Source organism: Musa acuminata, chromosome BXJ3-8 (assembly GCF_036884655.1).
Source record: "Musa acuminata AAA Group cultivar baxijiao chromosome BXJ3-8, Cavendish_Baxijiao_AAA, whole genome shotgun sequence".
Classification (NCBI taxonomy): Eukaryota; Viridiplantae; Streptophyta; class Magnoliopsida; order Zingiberales; family Musaceae; genus Musa; species Musa acuminata.
In genome coordinates this window covers 43438391-43462992 of record NC_088356.1, presented here as the reverse complement: position 1 = coordinate 43462992, position 24602 = coordinate 43438391, and the positions used below count along the sequence as shown (strand labels likewise).

Genomic DNA, 24602 nt, shown 5'->3' with positions numbered 1-24602 from the left:
ATACTTTAGTAGCTCTCTCACTGTATCATCCAAGGGACCACATCATCCGGGAAAAAAAGGCATTATTAGTATAAGAAATGTTGTGGAAGAAAACACTAAGAATTAGGTCAAACCACGTAATCTAAAACAGCAGCTATCAGAATATTAAGATTGAGACAAAGATAGGGCATAGCACTAATACAGTTTTTGTTTAGATAAAGTGGCTTATGTAGATGCACAACTTGCATGAGATGGTGACAGCATAAGGCTGCACTAGAATACAATACAAGGCAAGAAATGACCTCCAAGATATGTGTGAAATAATCTTTATGAGTTTGGTTTCACTTGAGTAAAATACTATGATATGCCTTGAAAATGTTACTTTAAGATGCATTATTTTATAGCTTATTTAGGTCAAGTTTAGGTCTGTTTTTGATTTTATTAAGCTAATTCATTTCAGATAACACTGCACCAACCATTGCAACTTAGCTTGACCAGTCAAAGAAGAGTGTTCTTGAGGGATGATCACTAACTGCGACTGCACTGTGGAAAGGGACAGATCAAAGAAGCAACCCCATTTGACTCTTGAAGAGACATGCCAATATCTCATCCCTGGGAATACATGAGAATTAAAATAACTTTAATGGTATATATGAGTAAACTGGATTGAGGTGCAGCTCTCCCAGTCATTTCAAGTGTTTCAATGCATACTGATCTCATATGGATCAGTCCCTATCAAATTATCCTCTTCCTTTTATTTCTCCTTTTTCCTCCGGAGACAAACTCAGTGGTTTCAGTGAGCTCATGGTTTGCAGATTTTAGTGGCTTTCAGCAGCTGCAGACTTTTATATCGGCATATAAGCCACCGAATGGGGTAAAGCTTCAAGTGCAGAAACCGAACATGGGGGATCACCATGAAAAGGCCGATAGGTGCATGAGTCATGAACACCAGGAAAAAGGCCACTTTTCTACCTGTGAAAGAGATGTTCAACTGCAATGCAAATGGCTGCTCCTCTTGTTGACCTCCCAAGTATGGAAGCTACACTTCTGTCCAAACCAAGAAATATTTATTGAAGTGATGGATCATCTCATCTGCCTCTGCCTTTACAGAAGAGATGGCCAAGACGTGCATGGGATGCAGTTGTACAGTGGGGTATCACTTCTTTAGCCAGAGTGGGTGTCTTGTAATCAGTGTGCACTACGTAAAATACCAAGTTGGAGTCCAAAGTGGTATCTCCAACGTCTCATCTACTTCTACTTTTTCTTGTTACATATATCACTTCTCATAAGTTCACATCTTATGGACTCTTAGCCTTAAGTTCCTTAAAGAAGGGAAACATGGTCGGAGAAAACTTTGAGAGAGAGAGAGAGAGAAGAAAATAGTAATGGATGGCTTGCTGCGTTTCAGTTCATAGCTTTCGCTTGTTGCATTGAATCGATTGGCAGTATCATCTAAACGTTGATATGCTCACCGACAAGAGAATGCTTGATCAAATGGGTAACTTAATTGAAATACTGAGGTTGAATATTCCTTATGTTGATATCATTTACAATCAGATTTCTTTTCCATGGTTTAATAATTTGTTCTAGCACTTTAATGATACATGCATGCAACAATAGCATAGGTTGATAAATAATTCAACTTAAAAATTCATCCAAGTTAAATTAACTTGAAGGCTCAATCGATTCAAGACTAGATAATAAATCTTATATATTTCTCCATGATTTTTAAGCATGAATTTATTACGTTCTCTTTAAATCTAAAATTTGAATGTAAAATACAATCTTTATCTCCATGGCCATCTATGAACAGAAAGAAATGTAAACTCCAATGGAAGAAAGGGCACTTTTGTTGCCCTAAATTAAAAGTGGAGTCATAAAAAAATCACTTTCAATTGAAATTTTTTTTGGCTAATCAATATTTGCAAACCATGTTGAGTTAATTTGATCGAGCAAGTCGCAAGTAAGATTAGCAAGTTTTCAGGATCATTTTCTCTTTCCATGCAATATAAATTTGGCACTTTTGCTACTTTGGCTATATATATATATATATATATATATATATATAGTATAAACTCCTCCTCCTATGTTGGGGTTTGGGGATAGGTGTTGAGATTCCCATTAGCCCCATGTAATATGATGAGAATGAGACGTGATTGTCGAATGTCCTTCTCAATATAAGTTAGATAGTAGTCACAAGTTAAGCATAGTTTGATACTATATTACAAGGTGTAGTAAGGACTACATATAGCCTGGAAAGCAGAAGAGGAAAAAGGAAGCAATGGTTGGATGAGACAGTACGTGAGAGAAAAGAATGGAGAACACTGAAACGTAGTCTACAAGTTCAAGATACGACATCTCTTATTATAGTTCGCCTGTGAGCAAACTCGGATCACACTAGTGATAGAATATTTCACTTGAAGCTCTAAGGAATCAACTCCTGACGTGGAAATGATGCGTCTTTTGTACCAGTGACTTCTTGTTTAATACTCCATTTGTGTGCCATTACAGCTAAATATGCAAACCCTTGTTTAGACATGTCCTTAATGACATTGAGCTCATCTCCACTAAGATCCCATTACAGGCTCGTAGTGTAGTTGTTTCCCACCTGACCTAATGAGATCCACTAACGCCCTCTTTCTCTTTCTCTCTCTTGGTGGCACTCATAAGGTCTTTCTGTAGTGAGGATTGGAGTTCATTAGTCTATACTGAGGGGTCGCATGCAATAAGAAGTATTAACTATGTAATCTACTCACGATAGCTCATTACTTGTGCTGGTCCGTATGCCACCGATCAATAATATATGGAAGGAAGTATCCTCCATCGCTCAAATGGAGTCTCTCTGATCACATATTAAGTTAGAAGAAACAGCGGGTGGGTTTGGTTTGCCATTTGGACATGAAAATGGAATTAGAATTAAAGAATATGACATGTGGAAACAGTGGGTGAATCGATGGTTAGACGTTATACATAATTATTCCCGACATTAACTATAATCTCAACCAATGATCATCGTATATCGTACTACAAAAGGCTCTAGATATTTTAATTAATTATTGATAGATAATAATTATGGTTAAAATACTACATGCGTTTCCTAGACATGGGATGTTAGGACACTAAGATTATCAAGTCGAATAAAAAATAAAAAAAAATATTTAACCTATGAGTGCTATATGAAAAGACTTCAGAAATTGTGGGGTATAATGATCTTTTTTCGTGAAGTTAATGACCTACTTAGTTTTTTTTTTATACGTGATTATGAGCTTCTCATACCGTACATGTGAGATATGCAATTAATGCACCGTATAAATGGTCTAAGGACAGTAGAAAACGATATTGTGAACAATGAAATATATGTGATTGTGATAATGGCCGGTTTGAAAATTTAACCGTTGCTCCATAATTATGGGTTCATTGAAGAAAGAACCAAAAATATCAAGCAATTGATCCTATGCAAACAAAAGCATCATTGTCAACGAAACCCAACTTTTCAACTTGTGGACACCACAATTTAGTGAGAGAAAGATCAATTAACTTATAGGGCAACACAAACTTAGTGTACTCTTAATCCATCCTTTCTTCATCGTTGCATAAGAAAGCAGTAAAATCAAGATGAATTTTCTTTATCATGTATAACAATGTTAAAGTAGATGATAAGATTACATGACTAGAGATGAAGGGAAAATGATCCTTGTATCCAATCAATACATCCATTATATATGGTGGTGCTGTTGTCACTATTGATAGACATGGCACAACAAATTTTGTCTGAATTCACGACATTGACAAATATCAAAATCTGGAATTCACAATAACTATCGGGCGATTTAAAAAAAAAAACTCTTTAATTTTGAATATTTTATTTTTATTTTTTTTATGTAGAGTGCTCCAAATTTAAAAAAATAATTTAGAACACTCCCTTTTTAGAAATGATCAATTTACTTTTGTCAACCACCACTATATGTTTGTCGGTCACACCCTTTTGCCCTACGTTTAACAACCTTGTTCGCTAGCCTTTGTCATCTCGTCGTTGCCCTCACGTGATGTTTCATCATTACATGTAACCCTTGCACTAGGGTCTATTGTTACCTCAACCCTCGAGTGAGGGCCTACCAAAGCCACATCCCCTCCTTACACTTTCCTTGGCCCTTGTCATCCCATCATTGCTTGCAACCCTTATGTAAAACCTCATTATCACCTCCGGCCCTCACGCGAACGCTAATCACCTTTCTCTATCAAGCACAAGATTGCTCCCTTTCTTATAGCCCTCGTGTGAGGCCTAAGCACCACCCGCATAGGTTTCCTGACTAACTCTTAGTGAGCATTATTACTGTAGTTGATGGTCAATGGGTCGAGTGATTTGATGTAGACAAAGGTGTAACTAGAGCTCGCTATAGCAAAAGAAATATGCATAATTTTTTTAATATTATAAGGATAAAAAAGTCTCACGTGAAAATATTTCAAACGTTTTATGAGAAAAACTCAAAGTTCGTTTTTTCAGAAATTCACCAATAAATATTAAGTTAACAACTAAAATTAATGATTCACACGGTTTATTCATTAAAAACACACTTCGAGATGGATATATATATATATATATATATATATATATATATATATATATATATATATATATATATATATATATATATTACTATAAATATATAGAAAATAAATACTTAATAAAATATTAATATCATAAGATAAGATATGCCGCAGGTGCATTGGAAGAAGCCTTATTCTCGCAGCAGCATCCCTTAAACTGCGCCCGGGGACCTATTTTAGTTCACCCTTTCTCCTGTGGCGCGCGGCGCGCCTATAAATTCTCCAAATTCTTTATCCGCTGTGTCCTTCTCGTTTCACCCCATTTCTCTCTCTCTCTCGCTCCCTCCTAATCCTTACGGCGGAGGAGGAGCCTTCGCCTCGCCCTCCCATCGAGATCCGCCCGCCATAAAGGTTTCCGTTCCGATCCGACCCGATCATGGAGAGGGAGAGAGCACGGGCCCGGTGGAGGCGGGCACTGGCGGCAGTGATGGCGCCCCGACCGGCGGAGGCCGAGGAGGACGTGGCGGCTGACGAGGAGTTGGAGGAGCCGATGGGGTCGTCGCGCGGCAGCCTCATCGCGCTCCTGGCGTCCGACCTCCGGCTCGGCATCGCCTGCAGGCCCAGCGGCGAGAAGTTCCTCGATCGCTTCGTCATCCTCCCTGATAACTGGTAACAATTTCTCCCTCCCTCTTCCTTCGCTCCTTCCTTTCTTTCTCCTTCTATTTTTTAGTCTTAGATGAGTTTTTCCTCAAACTCGATTGCGATCCACGAAATGGACGTCGACGGTAGCGTTAAGATGGCACTTCAACGGACGGTTAGAAAGTGCGTTATCTCAACAGAACACGAATCATATAACTCTCTCTATCTGGTTCACACTGAGTAGTAATACAAATTGATGCCATCAACGGATTGGCCAAACCCTGGCGGGTCCGTGCGGGACCCAACCCTCCCTTCCATAACATGTGAAAGAAGAGCTTAAGAGACTGGTCAATGAACCTTATCGAAGTCCCCTTGTTATGCATCAATATCAAACTCGGATTGCTGTGAACTTTCTGGCAAATCACGATATAAAGTGTAAAAACTAGTCACGTTCATTAACCAAGAGTTGAATCCAGGAGTGTCTTCTCCATACACCGACACACAAAGGTTAGAAAAAGAAAACCATCAGTTTCACACGTTCATGTCATATGTGAAAGAAAACAAAAGCATAAATCTCAATCGACTCTACAGAGTCAGCTAAATTGATAGTAAAATAGACTTACAAGGGTTGCGTGGTGTGGTTTGTGTGTAGCCTTCCATCTGGTGGAGATGTTACGACGTTTGAAGTTGATCAGAAATTTGTCGTGTTGCTACGTTCCATGTTCTTGCTAAGACCTGTTTAACTTATATTGTGGATATGCATATATACTTCGCTGTATGGCTTAGACTCCGCGATCCTCGCAAATTTAAAATGGTATTACGTACTGGTACATCGTCTGCAGCTGTTCGCCGCTTAGGCGACCAGTGCAGAGCTGCCCTGTACAAGAAGTGCTTGTGCCGCATGTTGGTACTACCTCAGCTGTTTTGGCCATGTCAGGGTACATCTAATTTGCAGACATGGCTACTTTTTATTGGACAAAATAGTGGGTCCTACTGTCCTTATGATCTCGAGCTGCCAACCCACGGGGCGAGTTCACGTTTCCAAACGAGTTAGCCGCAGTTGAGGCCCAATGGTGTTATGGTTACTCGCGGTGAGATTCGATCGACGGTACAACTGGCCGCGGCGCTGATGGTGGTGGTGGTGGTGGTGCAGGTGGTACCAGTTATGGACGCAGTTCATATTGTTGTGGGCGGTGTACTCGTCCTTCTTCACGCCGATGGAGTTCGGTTTCTTCCTTGGGCTTCCGAAGAACCTATTCCTTCTCGACGTCGCTGGACAGGTCGCCTTCCTCGTCGACATCTTCGTCCAATTCCTCCTCGCCTACCGGGATCCCCACACGTACCGCATGGTACGCAACCCCACGGCCATTGCCTTGCGGTAATCTCGTTTTTGTTCATCCTCCTTATGCATTTGGATTAATAACTTCCGAAATAATTTTCATCTGAGGTTTTCCTGATGTTCTCAGGTACATGAAATCGAACTTTGTTTTTGATTTGCTCGGCTGCCTTCCTTGGGATTATATTTATAAGGTAACGTTCTAATTTCATATCTCTGCTTTTGGTTCAAGCAGATGATGTATGACGTTTCTGCCAGCAAAATTTCCATCGGATTGTTTTTTTGCTTTACCTTTAACAAGAGTGTATTTGGGAGCCCTTTAGGACGTCGATCAGTCTTTAGAATTTTCTACTTAGTCACAAGATCATCAATCGGCAATAATTCAACTATATGAAAAAACTATGGCAAAGGTGTACAAAGAATTCATGCTCACCTTCATCCTCAAAACCATTATGGAAATGAAGAATGTGAAGTCCTATTAGATTGTATGCATGTCTGCCTGAATAATAAGGACTAGACAATTAAAACTAAATATAAAAGCTGCTACTAAAAGAAGAAAATTAGTGTAATTAGTTTATAGCACCTTTTTATAAATCTTCTTGGATGCTTCTGGAACTAAACATTGACTCGAGATTTATTCAAGTTATTGTCAATTGACAATTAAGTAATTTGGTTGATGGGAGTTACTAGAATAACTGTCAAGCAGATTTTTGAATAATTTAAAGTTTGAATCTTGCCAGCACCGCGTGGCTCTGGAACCGCAGGTCCGTCTTGAAGTCCTGCGCGATCTCCCTCATCTTGCTAATAAAGTGGATTAAGAGAAATCTAAATTAAAGAAGGTAAGATCAACCATAATTCAAGCCAGCAATTTCGAAAACCATTCCTTTTGTATTAGATAAGTTGTAAGATTATTGAACCTGTAACTCCAAAGACCATTCCTCTTCTATTAATTGCCTTGAAAATTGAAGGCATGCCAAATTGAAACTGGGGGCTTAAAGGACCTTAATATGTAAATAAAATAACTGGCAGAAAAAATGCTAGGGAAGTATTTGAATTGAGCGTTCAAGTTTTGAGCTTTGGTTATTATTGAAAAAAATGTTTGGCGCATTTATTTGTGACTTTTTGGCCCTTCTCCATATTAGTTGACTTTCATGATTGTTTGCTATTAACTTATTATTAAGCTTGAATGAAAGGAGCGTTATACTAAAGGTGAACAAGTGCTATTACTTTACAATATATCAAAGTCATTAGAAAAAAGGATGTGGTTTTTACATTATTTTTGATGTCTCAACTCTCAAGTAACTTACTTTCCTTTGACCCTTCTACTTTAGGTTGTTTTTTTGCATGTATAAGCTTAGTCAAGAGTTTCTATTGTTCAATTTGCTGATACAGGCTTCAGGAAATAAAGAAGAAATAAGATACCTACTGTGGATTCGATTAACTCGGGTTCGCAAAGTCACAGCTTTTTTTCAGAAGATGGAGAAGGATATTCGCATCAATTACTTGTTCACAAGAATTGTTAAACTTATAGTTGTGGAACTCTATTGCACACATACAGCTGCCTGCATTTTTTATTACCTAGCAACCACTCTGCCTGAATCTATGGAAAGTTATACGTGGATAGGAAGCTTAAAGCTGGGTGATTACAACTATAACCATTTCAGAAAGATTGATCTTTGGAGGCGCTACATAACATCATTATATTTTGCCATAGTAACCATGGCAACTGTTGGTAAGTATTCGTCAACATTTTATTTAAGAAAAATAAATATAAGTATGCAATTATGTGTTTCACAAATAATAAGAGAGGCTCTATTACTATAGGTTATTCCTTTCATCAAGAAACAGAGCAATCATCTTCTAAATAGACATACCAAGTTGCACTCTCCTAAATATGCAAAAATCAATTGTCAAGTTTTTGATTTAGACCTTCATGTTGTTTTGTGGTATCCTTAACTAGTTTTATGCTGAAGTGTGTACATGCAGAACCAACCTTGTGCTTACAAGTATGAAGTTTGACATTGTATTTTGCCAAAAATGTTCAGGAGCATCTGTTTGATGTATTGTTATCTCATTCTGAAGCAACTTGTATTTCTGGACATCCCATGTCTTGCTAACCTCCATTTTCTCTTTTATCTTACTTGGACATCAGTGTTATACAACTGTTTGAGACCCTAACTGCTGCAAGTCTTTTATGTTGATAACTGGACATGATGATCATGATCCATGAATTCTTGTGCATTTTCTGATACAATTAAGCAATAATTTGCTTATGCAATGAAATTTCTTTTATATTCAATATACACATGGAGAGTTTTTTTATAACTAAACCAAGGATTGAAATATTGTACCGTACCGAAGTTTTGCCATTTTCTCAGTATGATACGGTACTATATACCGAGCGGTATACCGCTCTGTCACGACCTTAGCTGGTTTTGCCTAAGGCGTGCGGCACCCTTGCGTGTCCGTCCGCAAAAGTCAGCCTCTCCGAAGCCTCCCATTGTCCCTTAGGACCACCAAAAGAGAGAACGGGTTAGAGAGAACGCCTCAAACGGGATCCACAAGCAAACATGTCCGAAAAACACTTCATAGACAATGCAAATTACAAACAGACTTTACAAGCTCTGAACAGTGGCACAACAAAGGGTAAAATGGTCCATTACAGACCGAAAAGCTCTCGCACGTGTCTACATGACACAACCTTTATTTACAAGCCTAAAGAGGCCACCAACCCAACTAAAACAGGACTTATAAGCCTTCGGCTGCCCCTCTACACACGGTACAAGGTATGATCATACCAACAGACACGGACATACATAAGCATTACATCAAACACCCTGTTTCAAAGTTTGTCCGTGACATTCTCCCCCACTTATCCCTTCGACGTCCTCGTCGAAGCCTTTGTGAACACTGCAACTCTTCGCCTTTGCTGAGTCTTCAATCTTCTGCTCCAGCTGCAATGCGCCTCCTGGCTCCCAGCTGCTCTCCGCTGCTGTTTTTGAGTAGTCGAACCTTTGATCCGCCATGCTGCTTCAACTCGCCAATGACTCTGACTCTGGTGTGGGGTTGGCGGAGTGGTGTTGATCCTCGTTGATTCCTGCGGATCTCCCAGATGAAGGAAAAGACCATCCTTACTGCGCCAGTCTCTCAGAAATTCCACATGTTGCTTGAACTGGGTGGATGCTTGTTGGAGCTTTAACGAGCATCGTCTCGCAAACTTCTGAAGTTTTGGGTCCTTCCTCCACAAAATCTGCTCATTGACTCTTCTTTCAGTTAGTTGCCACATCCAAGTAGGTTCGCGTCACTTCCGCTTTCGATTGGCATTTCGTTGGGAAATGAGGCGGACAATCTACTCTCAGTAGCACTGATCACCGTTGGTGAGGATTTGACAACTGTTGTCTTTCATTATCTTCGAAGGGTCTTTGAACTTGTGCAGAGCTCCTCTGCTGGATAGATAAGAGAATTGGGGTACTCGGTTTCGCCCATTCTCTTAAGAGTTGAGAAGGCAAAGGTTACTTGACTTCGCCCGCCTCCTCGAGGTTGTACTTCATGCATCGAGCTGGTTACTAGTCTTCGCCTGCTCTTTGCTCATACTTCTGAAGCACTTGAAGTGTTTGCACTCCTTGCATTGAGTTAGCTACTGTGATTCACCTTCTCAATGCCATCGAACTTCTGGAATGCGGGAAGTTTTCACCCCAACTTGGAGTAATTCTCTGATAGATGAGGTCGCCTCTGGGATTGTACCGTCTTCTCCATCAACCTTGCCGCCTACTCCACTGAGTAGCAAAGGTACAGCACCGCGTACTGCCTGCTTCGTTCCTTGGTAGTGCACTCTTGCATGACCCGAAGTCCTTCACTTACGGCTGTCTTGATGAGAAGCACACTGACACCGGTCTTACGAAGTTCCTCGGCCTCTGCCCTTCAGCCTTGTCCCGGTACTTGGAGATTGCCTCTGCATGCTCCACCTCCTCGGCCCCTTTCACGACCAAACGCTCTCCCTCCGTGAGAGCAAGGGATCAATGACTTGCACGGAAGTCCCGCCTCTACGGTACCATGGCGCTGCAATGCCCATGGCCCTACTATCCGTCGCCTCGCATCTGCATCCCTTTTCTTCACGATCAGTAGACATGTCTCCGTGGCACTCCTCTGAGTCCACCTCCATTCTAACTGATGCTTGATTTTGGGTAGCTAAGTCCCTCTGGACTCGTCGTCGCTTCCTCGCCCCTTTCGACCCCCTGCTTCAACACCTCTGTGTTCTCCAAGCAGCTCCTTCTGGTCGATGGAAAGACAGACTGCACTCCCATGCATGGCCTCTGCCATCGCATTGTAGGGTTTGCACCGATTCTGTTCTCCATAGCTTCCTTGGTAGCAACGTTCGCTTACTCGGCCTTGTCCTCTGACTTGCCGGGCTCCCTTAAGCGAATATGAGCTCTGGAGCAGTCCAACTCTCCAGCTGCTTCGATCATACCTCTGCATGATCAAGTCCCTCCCATGGAACTCACTGGTACTTGCATTCGAACTTTTCCCTTGGTGGAACCCAGCCCCCATATGCTGATGACCAAGGTTTTCATCCGATGCAAAATTCGGTGCACGCCCGGAAGACCCGCCTCTGCGGTACCATGGCCTTCACTCCTTGAATCCATAGCCCTTCTTGCCGTCGTGTTGTTCACCGAAGCGGAGCTCCCAGTAGCTCCCGATCATACCTCCATATGATCTCATCCCTCACGGGACCTGTCATGTGTATCGCATTGCCACGAACTGTTCCACCACGATCCGCTGCACCATGTCACCTCCTGGTGACATCTCCATTGCATTCTGATCCTTGTGGAATAAACTCGAATTGTGAACCCTCCATGTGTGGCCTCTGCCAATACATCGCAGGGTCTCATCCACCTTCGATTTTGTTCGCTCCTTTGGCAATCGACCTTCATCCACCCACTCTTGGGCCACACCTAGATGAAGCACCGCTCTAGGACAGTCCGTCGCCTAGTAGCTCCCGAAGTCCCCCGACTTCACTACAATTGGTGCACCATTGCCTGGATCCTGGGCCTCTGCCCCTACCAGCACAATCTCCGCTGCGCACCGCTTCCTTCATAGCAACTCGAATGGCAACACTGTGGCATATTCTTCAAGAGTACCCGCCTCTACGTCCTCTTGCCCCGTGCTAAGGCCTTCTGAACCCAACTTCGCCTCCGCAAATTGAATCGCCTTAGTTCCTCCCTCAAATGCTTCTCCGAGATAAGGTGCATGTGCCCCGAAGCCCCCCTTCGTCTTTGGCACCATGCAAGATGAGTCCGCTCCAACAGAATGAATGGCCCATGGAACAACATGATCCTACTCTTGCCTCTGCAAGAGTCCATGTCCTTGACCTCTGTCTAAGGAAAGCACTGTGCCTCTGCTCCATGTTCCACCTTCTATGCTGGCTCCCTTCATGCGGCTTGGGTACTTCGCCAAGTTACACCCAAGTTGCCCCGCTCCTCGTTTCTGCATTGAGTCGATGGTGGCCCTCGCGCCCACCATTCCACGGGTCAGCCCTCCCTTGAGTCTGATCTCCACATCGACTCCAAGTGTGCCTTCATTTAAGTTGCTTAAGGTCGCTCCCCCACTTGATCTCGCAATGCATCCACCAATGCATTCTCTCGAGCGAGATCATGCGACAACTCCTTGCCGCTTGCTCAGTCCATCGAGCTTCGTGGAGTTGTTGTTTGTTGAGGTACTCCTCCTCAACTTGTGAGGTCCGTCTCATAGGATTCTCCCTCTGGAGAGCCAGAACTTATCCCTCCTGGATAACTGTCCCATTGGAGCAACATCTCTCTTCGTTTCGGAGACCACCATCCCCTTGGACTACTTCGATCTGCTGAACAAACTGTGCATTGTTCTGCCTCCTGCAAACGCACTTGCTAGATTGCGACTCCCCGTCAATACAGCCCCCACTGCACCCCTCAAGGCCTAGCAACATGCTGAACTCGTTGCACAATTCAACCTCCTACGGACGTATCCTTCACATGCCGAAGAGAAAGTTTCAATGCTCCATGGCGCCGAGTCTCGACCGCCTTGGGATGGCCACGAACATTCCGTCGTCCGCATACAAGCCCATGCATGAGTACCAAATTCTTCGAGTTAGTAATTCCCCTCACCTCTGTGAGCTTTGCATAACTCTTTTGGTCGTTGAGCAACTCATTCCACCTTGCATGGTCTCATTCTTGCCAAGCGCCTCGCTTGCCTAGAGCACCATCAAGTATAGTTGTCAACGTTGAGCCGTAGCTCAAACTCAGCCACCCCAACCTTTATGTGCTCCAAATTCTTCCAAGCTTGCCTGTTCTCATGGTGCCTCTTGCGCGAAGGGTTGGCCATTCCTTTGAATGCCAATCTCAGATGCCCGCTCCTCGGAGCGACTCCTTTTTCCTACATCTCCATGCCCGTTTTCCCTCAAACGGTCGCGCGTGTGCTGACTGCCCTCAACGCAGCCCCGCTAGGTCCCCCACGTTTGCATGTCAAGTGTTTCTATGAGTGCTTGTCCCGCTCTGATACCAAATGTCACGACCTTAGCTGGTTTTGCCTAAGGCGTGCGGCACCCTTGCGTGTCCGTCCGCAAAGGTCAGCCTCCCCGAAGCCTCCCATTGTCCCTTAGGACCACCAAAAGAGAGAACGGGTTAGAGAGAACGCCTCAAACGGGATCCACAAGCAAACATGTCCGAAAAACACTTCATAGACAATGCAAATTACAAATAGACTTTACAAGCTCTGAACAGTGGCACAACAAAGGGTAAAATGGTCCATTACAGACCGAAAAGCTCTCGCACGTGTCTACATGACACAACCTTTATTTACAAGCCTAAAGAGGCCACCAACCCAACTAAAATGGGACTTATAAGCCTTCGGCTGCCCCTCTACACACGGTACAAGGTATGATCATGCCAACAGACACGGACATACATAAGCATTACATCAAACACCCTGTTTCAAAGTTTGTCCGTGACAGCTCGGTATATATATATATTTTTTATATTTATAAGTAAAAAAAAAAATTCGTCTCTCTCTCTCTCTGTATATATATATATATATATATATATATATATAATCTTTTATTTATATATCTATTTATTTGTATATTTATATATAAAAGTTTTTAAAAAAATGTGCGATGTCGCCTCTCTTCTCCCCAGGCGGGGCGACATTGCAGAAAAATGAGGCGATGTCGCCTCTATATATATATATATATATATATATATATATATATATATATATATATATATATATATATATAATAAAAAAATATCGCCCGGTAGCGAGCGGTCCGCGTACCGGTTTACTATCGAACCGATACATACCGCTCGGTACCATTCGAAACTGTATACCTTGAACTAAACTATAGTTTGCATATGTAACCTAATTCTTCACGTTCATAGTTTTTATGGACAAGGTTTTGGGCATTTGAGCTGTTCACGTAGCTTTTTTGTCCTTTAATTCTCATTTTTTCTAATAAATAAATTTTCTCTAATAATTTTCTGTTCTAGCTGATGAAACTATAATATTTCTCGGTTGGATCTTTGTATTATAAATTTAGCTTAATCTAGTCACTTGGAAGCTTGTTAGACAAGTTAGTTAAAACATCATATTACTGTGGAAGATTAATTTGTTCTGCTGTGCTGGCTTGGATTTTGAAGCACAAAACTTTTCAGTATAATAATGAAAAGTAGTACAAGAATAAACATTGTTTGAAGATAAATTCTAACGTTGATCTCTGAAGTTGGATGTCTTAAATTAAGAAGAAAAGAGCAAAGGTGTCATGTAATTTGGAAACTGCAAAAAATATATCAGATGAATATTATATATTCATATACAAATATGTATGATATTTGTATGTGAAATTTTCTTCTTTTCTTACCATATATGTTCTCCAAACACTAGCTTTAATACTCTTGATGTGTCATCTAAGACTCATCTAATTGGTATTTAATGATCTACTTTACAACAGATTGTCATAATTTTATATGATTTTTTTTCTTTCTGAAATTCTCAATTTTTTTACTCTGATGATTACAGGTTATGGAGACATACATGCAGTCAATCCCAGAGAAATGGTATTTATTATGATCTATGTCTCTTTTGATATGATTCTGGGAGCTTATCTTATTGGTAATATGACTGCACTGATTGTGAAAGGATCAAAAACAGAAAGGTTTAGAGACAAAATGAAAGATCTTATACGATACATGAACAGAAACAGATTAGGGAAGGACATACGTGACCAGATTAAAGGACATGTGCGCTTGCAGTATGAAAGCAGCTATACTGAAGCTTCAGTTCTCCAAGATATTCCAGCTTCAATTCGTGCGAAGGTGCAAATGACAAGAATCCCTGGACCATTATGAGTCAAACAGTTACAACTCTTCATTCCATTTCCATTTTCTGGTGTTTCATGTCTACCTTATTACGTGATACTTATGTTTTTATAGACTTTTGAGTCCTAAATTTCTTATTTCCTGAATTGTTAGGACGGAAAAATTTTTCTTGTATTACTTATTCTTGTATGAGTTTGCAGCTTACCAGTATAGCATATCCTGTTCATATGTTGAAAAGAATGAAAAAAAAACTTACAAGTTCTAGTAGAACTGATATATCATTCATCATATCCTTTGTTGATGATGTTGATGTCTTTGCTCCCTACCTTATTTTTTGTGATATTTTGTAATAACAAACTGATCCTTTTTTTGCAGATTTCTCAAACTTTATACAGACCGTGCATTGAAAATGTTCCACTCTTAAAGGGATGCTCATCAGAATTCATAAATCAGATTGTAAGCCTTCTCTATCTTGTTATTAAGCAAGTGATTTTATAGCTAAAATTTTCCACATTATGTTGTAATTACTGTCAATAAATCATTCAAGTGCTGAATGCCTCATTCATATAAATATCATGTTCCCTCTTGACGGCTAAAATGAATACTTGTTGTCTTCATGTCCCCATGATATATTCCTATTGGCTTTTAAAAGATTGCTTCATAAAATACACTTTTGATTGATTACTACTCATGATGTCGATTTTATAGGTTGTTTGATTTTTAACATCATTGACCATTGGAGAATCACATAGAAAACAAAAAAGGTTCTTGATTCACTGGAAGGCATTTTAATATAGTGGGTGGGCCTGTGACTTAGGCTTCATGTACCCAAATTATAAAGTCAGCATCCCACATGCAGGAGCAAGGCTTCATAAAACTCACCCTTCTAGAACCCACTTTAGTGAGAACCTCATTGAACTTAGCTGTCATTTCAGTGAGATTCACATGGGCAAACAACAAATACAGAAACTGCACACTTCTAACTTAAGATTCTCATTTGTACTGAACTGTAAAGAATGACTGGCCTTACAAGTTTCAACTATTTTGCAAAATTTTTGTTTTAATCAAAAGGTCACACGAACATAACACAACCCTCAATACTCCCTTTCCACTTTTTTGATCCTACTATCCATCAATCTTAATGATAAGTTTTTGTTTCTGTGTTAATAAATTTGTATTTCATATATCCAGTCTTAGTCCTACTTAATAAAAAATCTAAAAGTTGGTTTTACTTTAATGAACATAGAAAATGTTTTAATTCACTAAATTAGTGCATTTAGCTCCATAATCTTAGGACAGAATGGTTTGATTCTAGAATAAATCCAATCAACTCCCAAATTGATCTAACTCAGGTCATGTAAGGGATGCATCAAATCAACATTCTGAAGCTTCCTCAATTAGCCTCTATTTTTTCTTATGTCTAAGAATGTACTACTGACCATGTATTTAATACAATCCTGTCATAAAAACTTTAAAGAAATTATGCTTCATCTTGTGTTGCAAATCTTCTTCCTCTGAACCAAACTGCTTTTTCTTCTTCAATTTTATTGGCTGGTGATTTTAACACAATGAACTGGGAAGGCATTGTCTCATGTTGTCCAAAAATAGATTGTTCTTCTAGATTATTTCAATTAAAAAACAGTATTTAATTCATTGATATGATGTTGCAGGTAATCAGGCTGCAGGAAGAGTTTTTCCTTCCAGGTGAACTGATTCTGGAACAGGGCAATGCAGTTGACCAGCTATATTTTGTTTGCCATGGTGTTCTGGTAACAATCATAATCTATGATTCTGTACATCATTCTTCTCTTTAGATATTTTATTTGTTAGGGTCCAACTTATGGTCATAGTTAAGCAGGAATTCTAATTATATACAATAGTTAGCATAGTAAACATTTCTCATTTTGAGCGCTTTATGTATTTGAATAAGCAGTGTACATAACTTTTGTCAATGGTGCATAACAATTTTCACTTTGGCTATTCACAAGCCCTAAAGGAGTGGGGCTTTAAAATTAAAAGATATTTTTTTTATTGGACTGGATTGAACTGCTTGAAATGGGGTGGTTCATATACCAGTTCATTCTTGGACCACTATATACTGATTAGTATGGACCGGTACAGGCAGAATAGAGTTCTTTGGGATTTTACAAATCAGGGTTCTCAATTTCAATGTGTACCATCTGGTACGAGCGATGCACACCGATCCGAGAAAGTACCAATACATGGACCGCTCTCTACCGGGCGATACTAGTGTTTTGACTGGTATTGAGGTGTACCGACCAGTATCGAGGTATACCGATTAGTACCACCTCGGATTTCAACCGTTATCGAGGTACGGTGTGGTAGGTTGAGGTATTTTTAAGGTTTTAGGGCATGTCGTCAATATGCCTTGGTGTATTGACGATGGATACCGGTATATACTGTACGGAGAAGAGCTTGGTATGCCTGTACGAATCAGTATTCGAAACCCTATTACAAACTATAAATTTTGGATTTTTTGAACCATTTATATTTGCTTGTTCATAAGATTAAATGGATGCCACGAAATGGTTTCGTACATTAAGGTGCAATTTTTTTTTGTAGGACATGACATTATGTTGGTATTAAGTGATGTTTGATAAATAAAGATGATCTTATAGCAAATGAAAAGTTCATGAAAAGGAATAAGGTGGACATAATCTGATTTTTTTTGTGAGACCCAATAGTATTAAAAGATGACACCTGCCACACATGAAAAGGAATTAGTATAGCATTAAATAACCCTCATGTTTTGGATTTTATTAGGTATAATGTGGGTTTCTTTCTCTTCCCACCCATAAACATTAGGATTATATAATAAAATTGGATTAAACATGTACAATTCCAAGTCCAACTGAGAAAATTACATTATGGACATTGCCTTATCTATCTCTTAACACTTTTCTTCCCCCAGGAAGGAATAGCGGTTGGTGAAGATGGATCAGAAGAGACTGTTACGCAATTAGAGCCCAGCAGCTCATTTGGAGAAATTGCCATTCTTTGCAACATTCCTCAGCCTTATACAGTTCGTGTCTGTGAACTCTGTAGACTCTTACGTCTTGATAAGCAACTTTTCACAAATATTCTGGAGGTGTATTTTGTGGATGGTAGGACAATATTGAGTAACCTTCTTGAGGTAAAGTTTTGTGCACATTACTGTCAGGCAATTCTTTGTTTGAATATCTGTCTTATGCTTGTTCCTCTGCATTTCTTTGCTAGAATCTTCATATCCACTAATTTCTTCCACAATTCTTTAAATGTTTATTAATGGAACATTTTTGTACATGAAAGGGAAACGAATCTACTTTGCGTATCAAACAACTGGAATCCGATATCACATCTCATATCGGAAAGCAAGAAGCCGAACTTGCTTTAAAGGTTAATAGTGCTGCTTACTATGGAGATCTGCGTCATCTAAAAGGTCTGATAAGAGCGGGAGCTGATCCGAAGAAGACAGACTATGATGGGCGTTCACCTTTGGTATGAATTAATGGAATACACTTTAGAACATTCTTAGTTCTAAATTGCATACTAATCATTTTCTTTCAGTGGATTATGATTAAATGTGTATTCATGTTCTCTCTTCTCTTTGATTATATAATTTAAATGGCAAGTTTTTCTAGTTGCTTGGTGACTTTGGTCTTTCATAAGTTAACAGAAAGAGGGATAACATCAGCCAGAAAATCAACCCAAAGCTGAAACTTCCAGTTCCCCAATTCCGTTAATTCTGTAACTTCTGAAAGACCTTAACACTGGAGTGGTAGATAATAATTTCTAAATGAAAAGTGGACCAAGAAAAACTACAATGATATCTGAATGTTATCCTTTTCGGTTCAAGCTTATTAGTTATGGAAAGACTCTCTTTAAATAAAGGATACCTTAGTATTTCAGATGGTATTTATCAGGATTGCTCATGCTTCTTGAGTTCTTATCATTAAGTCACCATATTGACCTATGTTGATTACCTTGAAATTTGTAATTCTTTTGTAATTTCATTTTTAGTGTTTGACTTTAGCATGCATGACACAAGGAGGATGATTGGACCTGTATGTATTAGAGTATTTCATGGTGTAAATAGGGACATACCAATTAAAACATGCATCATTAACAATGATCATTTTGGTTAAAATATTTTATGAACACAGGAAGAAAGTTACATGTTTCAAGTTGAAACTTTCAACTGTCATGCAATGACTATTTTTACACAAAAGACCATTACTTATTATTCCATATGATTAAATACTTGATAGGAGGTCAAACTATCATGATATTTCTTTCAATTTACTCAGGCTTTGTATGAACCTATTAACTTTATTATCCTGCCCAGCATCTTGCAGCTTCAGGAGGGTTTGAAGACATCACAATATTCCTCATTAGAGAAGGCGTAGATATCAACCTTTCTGGTACCCCTTGTGTACATGTCAATTTACTTTACACAAAGCATCTTTGCATTGCTAATGCTTATACATTATCCATGTCATCAGATAACTTCGGAAACACGCCACTGTTAGAAGCTGTGAAGCATGGTCATGACCGGGTGGCTTCTTTACTCCATAGTAAAGGGGCCAAACTACATCTTAAAGATGCTGGCAGCCAACTTTGTGCAGCTGTTGCAAGAGGAGACTCAGATTTTATTAGAAGGATTTTGAACTATGGAGTAGATCCAAACTCAAGCGATTATGATCATCGTACACCACTCCACATAGCTGCTGCTGATGGATTATATTCTATTGCAAAAATACTTTTAGAAGCTGGGGCAAGTGTTTTTGCTATTGACAGGTACTATCTTGATACATAAAATTTTCTGCATCTGTTTGACATGTGCTTGTCAAGTCCCTTTTTATTCAACTATGATTACCTTGTGACACTCAATGCTTTATCATGAATTTTTGAATTTCTTTCACATGTCAAGATAATATAGTTTCAGCATCATTGTTGTGCTTCTAAAAATGGTGTATATTTGAAATTTGTTACTGTTGACAATATTTAGTGAAACATAGTTACAGACAGAAATGGGATGGAGATACACAATTTTTTTCCTTGAAAGTGTATAATATGGTACAAATATGAATACCATTATTAACACTTATGGTATTGCTATGATATAATGAATAACAGGTCCACAACATTTTCCATTTAGACAAGCTACTGCTAAAATATTGTTACTCATAATATTGTTCACTCTTAACACATGGATCATCAGGAAACTTATTCTCTTGAATCGAAGTTTCGCTTTGAAATAAATGATGAACCTCATATCTTACTAAAATAATGAATAACTTTAGATTGCAACAACTCTTAATCTTGTCTGCCTAGTTGTACATCATAAGTTCATGTGCACAAATTGATTTGTAGTGCCTAGCACATTTTGTGGTAGCTTCTAGCAATTTGAATCTTGATCTCAGTTATGTCTGAGTTTTTCTTGTCATTTTATTTATTTTAATAAATATTGAATATTTGAATATACCCAGTAAATGTTCCTTTTATATCTAAGTCATGTGTAGTTCAATACATTATGTATATTGTTGAGCCCCTAGTTCTCACATATCCCTTATATATCTGATTAAGAAATTGAATCCAACAAGTGTCCTTTACAGTGCTTTGAACTATTCCAGTCTCTATTATAAAAACACATCCTTATATGAAGAATCCAACAAGTGTTTCTGCATTATCTAATTTGTAAGTGTCCAATCCATGATACGTATGGTTCTCCACATGTCTATTTTATAGATAGTAATCTATTTAAATCTTTTTTTACTTTGAATCTCGAATATGCTCCTTTTTCACTATAAAAATTCAACTGAATTATAGATCTGTGATGCTATATCCTCTTTAGTAGGATCTTAGGAGCATGCATAGGATCATTGATTTTGATAGTATTCCTATCAAGAAGTAACCATGAAAACAGGAGAAAAAGCAACAGCAATCTCTTTGAGGAGTTTCCAACATTGAAGTCAAAGGTCAAATCCAACTGTCTTGCTTGAACAGAGATTGTCCATGAGGCTATACAGTTGTAGGATCCAATTACATTGACTATTTGACTCTGTAGAACTAGGGATTTTAAACTAGGTAATACCATATATTCCTATCAAGAAGTAAACATGAAAACATGAGAAAAAGCAACAGCAATCTCTTTGAGGAGTTTCCAACATCGAAGTCAACAGTCAAATTCAACTATCTTGCTTGAACAGAGATTGTCCATGAGGCTATACAGTTGTAGGATCCAATTACATTGACTATTTGACTCTGAAGAACTACAGATTTTAAACTAGGTAAAACCATGTATTACTCTATACAAGTCTAATAGGGAAAAACAATTTAAAAATTCTGAGAATAATTAGCACTTAAGGAAGTAATATTACCTATCTTTAGTTACCTACACTGCTTTCTATTTCTGGCTTTTCTTATCATTGAGTGAACTTTTTGTGGCTATATATGGAAATTTTCTCATCAATTTAGATATTTGTTTAATTCGTTCATGAATACAACAAATGCTTCTTTCACTTTTCATAAAGCAGTCTGACAACAACATGCAAAATAAACAAAGTAGCTTTTTCTTGTAGAAGCAAACAAAGTAGCTTTTTCTTGTAGAAGCAAACCATGTCTTGGATACTAGTTTTTGGATCCTATTCTTGCAGTAATTCCCCAAGTGTTTACTCGTCACATATATCATGCCAAAGCTTCATTAGAGACATCAAACCTCTTCTTATTCTTTTGATAGACTGGATTTGGCATTCAGTATGGATCTCTCTGCTATGCTTTTCTTTACTGGCAGTCTCTGTTATGAATGTAAACATTAGTCGCAGAAATTGCTAAACTGCAGGTGGGGAAGTACTCCATTAGATGAAGCAGTAAAATGTGGAAGCAAATCGTTGATGATGATGCTGGAAGATGCAAAGCTTGAAGAGCTCTCCAAGTTTCCTGATCGTGGTACACAAACTCAAGGTAGATGCACTGTAGCTCTCAAACACTTTCCACATTGCTTCTCAGATCTTGCATTCTCAAAGCTGATTCTTAAATTTAGTTTTACATTTCAGGATAAATTGCTTTCTACCCTAGACTTTTAGTTTGAATCCACAACTAATGCTAAAATTGGTATCTTCATTATTCCATTTTTTTATTGTAACATTATACATCATTCACTTTCCTACCAACACCCACTTAATAATGCCAATCAGGTCCGAATATTTCAACCATTGTTTACCATCTAAGAAAGCACCAAAAAACGAACCATATAGCTCAGTACCATTTGGACATCATTTTTTTTTCTCTGTTATAATTTTTCTTGGCAGTAAAAGGTTGGGATACATCCAACAGATCTTTTGATATCAAACAGATAATATTTGCAGCAACTGATATCTTGACTGAAGTACACTGTCACCAGTCATAAAAGATCCCTAATATATCATGTTCCATATAGCTAAATATCATTGGACATATCACATTTTCTGTTATTGATTCCAATGATAAATAAAAGATGGTAAAAGGTCAGAATATTATTTAGTATTTGTGTACCATACCAGTCTGATAGGTTATCAAAATTGAATTACTTAGTATTTACCAGAATCTTTGTTATAACTAATATCCTGACATTTTTACCAGAACATTACTTAGTATTTGGGTACCATGCCAGTCTGACAGGTTGCCAATATTGAACTAGTATTTAAATCTTTGTTATAAACTAGTATCTTGACCAAAATAAAATGTTACAATCCATAAGAAATCCTTATTTATTATGGTTATTCTGTAAATGCTGCTTGGGTTGTCAGATTTGCAACCAATGTCTTGACCAAGTAATCCCTAATTTATCTATTTTTCTGTAAATAACTGCTTGGCATTTTATAAATACCCCTAAATTATTATCTCAAGTCCTGTGTGCATCATTGTTTATACGGCTTGCACCAAACATTTTACATGTACAAAAATACTATATTTTGACATTTTCTTGTCATTCTTTTTCCGCTCAGACAAAACCCAACCCCGGAGGAGATGCACGGTGTTCCCTTTCCACCCATGGGACCCAAAAGAAAAGAGAAAGGAGGGAGTAGTGCTGTGGGTACCTCTCACCATGGAAGAACTCATCGAGTCCTCGCAAGAGCTGCTAAACTGCTCAGGCTCACGAATTCTATCAGAGGAGGGAGGGAGGATATCTGATGTAGCCATGATATGTGACAACCAGAAGCTGTACCTTGTTGCAGATTAAGACACTGCTACGAAGAATAACCAGCTCAGTTGCCCTACATTATTAACACAGAGGTGAGATCAGATTATTTGTCACATGTATCATACAAAATGTGTATCACATGGCAAGCTGTCGGCCGAACAATTTTCACAGTTGAAATCATTAAATCATTAATGATTTAAATCATTAAATCATTAATGATTTAAATCATTAAATCATTAATGATTTAAATCATTAAATCATTAATGATTTAAATCATTAAATTAAATTTCTTGTTGATCGATCATCTACTGATAAATCACGACGTGTGATCTGACATTAACAGTCAGCCGTATTCAACAAGGCACTGAGTAACAAATGCAAACTTGATGTTTCCAAATCATCTGACATTTCTAAGCTTGATATTTCAGGTACGCAGTGGTGACAGGAATTAAAGACAGTATCAACTTGTTCGATTCAAGGCATTGGAAAACAACATAAAATAGACAGGAACTGTGAAGAACATATTGAACCGTAAGGTTGATGTTATAACGGTGGCTGAAAGTGAGAGAAAGCGTGGACTCTGAGGTGGATGGAAACATACCTGTAAAGTACGTACGTAGGGATAGCAGCGGAGTGCTTCTTTTTGGGTATTCGCACCTACCTACGAGTCCATTTATTGTTCTCATTAATCTATGTTTTCAATGAATATGTCGAGTAAAATAAACATTCAAATCGGGTGGGTTTAGAATTGGTTCACAAACTCAAGTAGTGTTCGAGTTCTGAAAAAAAGGATATGATGAAACTAACGAGTTCTTTATTGGTCGTCAATCCTAATTACATGATGCAAATATATTCTTCAAAATTTGTGTGTACTATCATTTTTGATCCGGTGAAAAATGTTGATGAACTGATACGTCGTGACTGATGAGTCAGCACGGCCTGATCCACGGGTCGGTGTCGGGAGTCTTTGGTCGGCTGAGCTGGTTGCCGAGGTCGGTCAAGCCCTCAAAACGGGGTGTTGGCATCGGAATATTGATTGGTGTCTCTTGGTCCGAATGCTGGTTGACGGCTCATCGTCAGGATGCTGGTTGACGACTCTTGGTTGGAATACTCGTGGCTTGGGGGGTAGTCGCTTTCCTACAAGGATGGCTCTCGTCGTCATTATCAACTTTGGCCCCTTCGACGAGTAAGTCACTGCTGGGTTGATTTGTTTTTTGTCTCCCCTAAGCCGGATGCCGGTCAGGGGTTTTTATACTACTGTACGAGAGTCGGTCATATGCGATTTTTTGTGTGGTGGCTGATCCTCGGAAGGTAAGATGGTACCTTTGTGCGGCTGTCGTCTCGGGACGTGCAAAACGGCGCCATACGACGCCGTCCCGAGCTTTCCAAGATAGGATGTACCGAGCAACGCTTTGGTACGGATTCTGGCTCGACGTGTGGGGGTGCTCCTTTTGTTGACTTGACAGTAGCATAGCGTGGCATTGATTGTGACGTAACCTGGATCCAAAATATACATTATCAAAATTGATCTAACTTGATTTGATTTTCAAATATTACAACGTATATAAGAGAT

General features: G+C 39.1%; 1 protein-coding gene across 3 annotated transcripts; it reads left to right on the top strand.

Annotated features, from left to right (window-relative positions):
* Nucleotides 1-4819: 4819 nt before the first annotated feature.
* Nucleotides 4820-23901, top strand: LOC135646201 (potassium channel KOR1-like). Of its 3 annotated transcripts, XR_010498998.1 has the most exons (14): nucleotides 4852-5196; nucleotides 6320-6544; nucleotides 6633-6696; nucleotides 7895-8234; nucleotides 14549-14844; nucleotides 15223-15303; nucleotides 16518-16616; nucleotides 17780-18001; nucleotides 18157-18345; nucleotides 19193-19268; nucleotides 19350-19644; nucleotides 21689-21810; nucleotides 22833-23121; nucleotides 23458-23901. XR_010498998.1 is itself a non-coding variant. In XM_065165484.1 (13 exons), exons 1-13 carry the CDS (start codon nucleotides 4964-4966, stop codon nucleotides 23066-23068), a joined length of 2478 nt encoding a protein of 825 aa, XP_065021556.1. In that variant the 5' UTR covers nucleotides 4820-4963; the 3' UTR covers nucleotides 23069-23105. The 3 variants fall into 3 exon arrangements, 2 of the variants coding, with proteins under 2 accessions (XP_065021556.1, XP_065021557.1); XM_065165484.1 differs by lacking the exon at nucleotides 23458-23901 and having other exon boundaries at nucleotides 4820-5196; nucleotides 22833-23105; XM_065165485.1 differs by lacking the exons at nucleotides 21689-21810; nucleotides 22833-23121; nucleotides 23458-23901 and having other exon boundaries at nucleotides 4820-5196; nucleotides 19203-19268; nucleotides 19350-19490.
* Nucleotides 23902-24602: the final 701 nt, after the last annotated feature.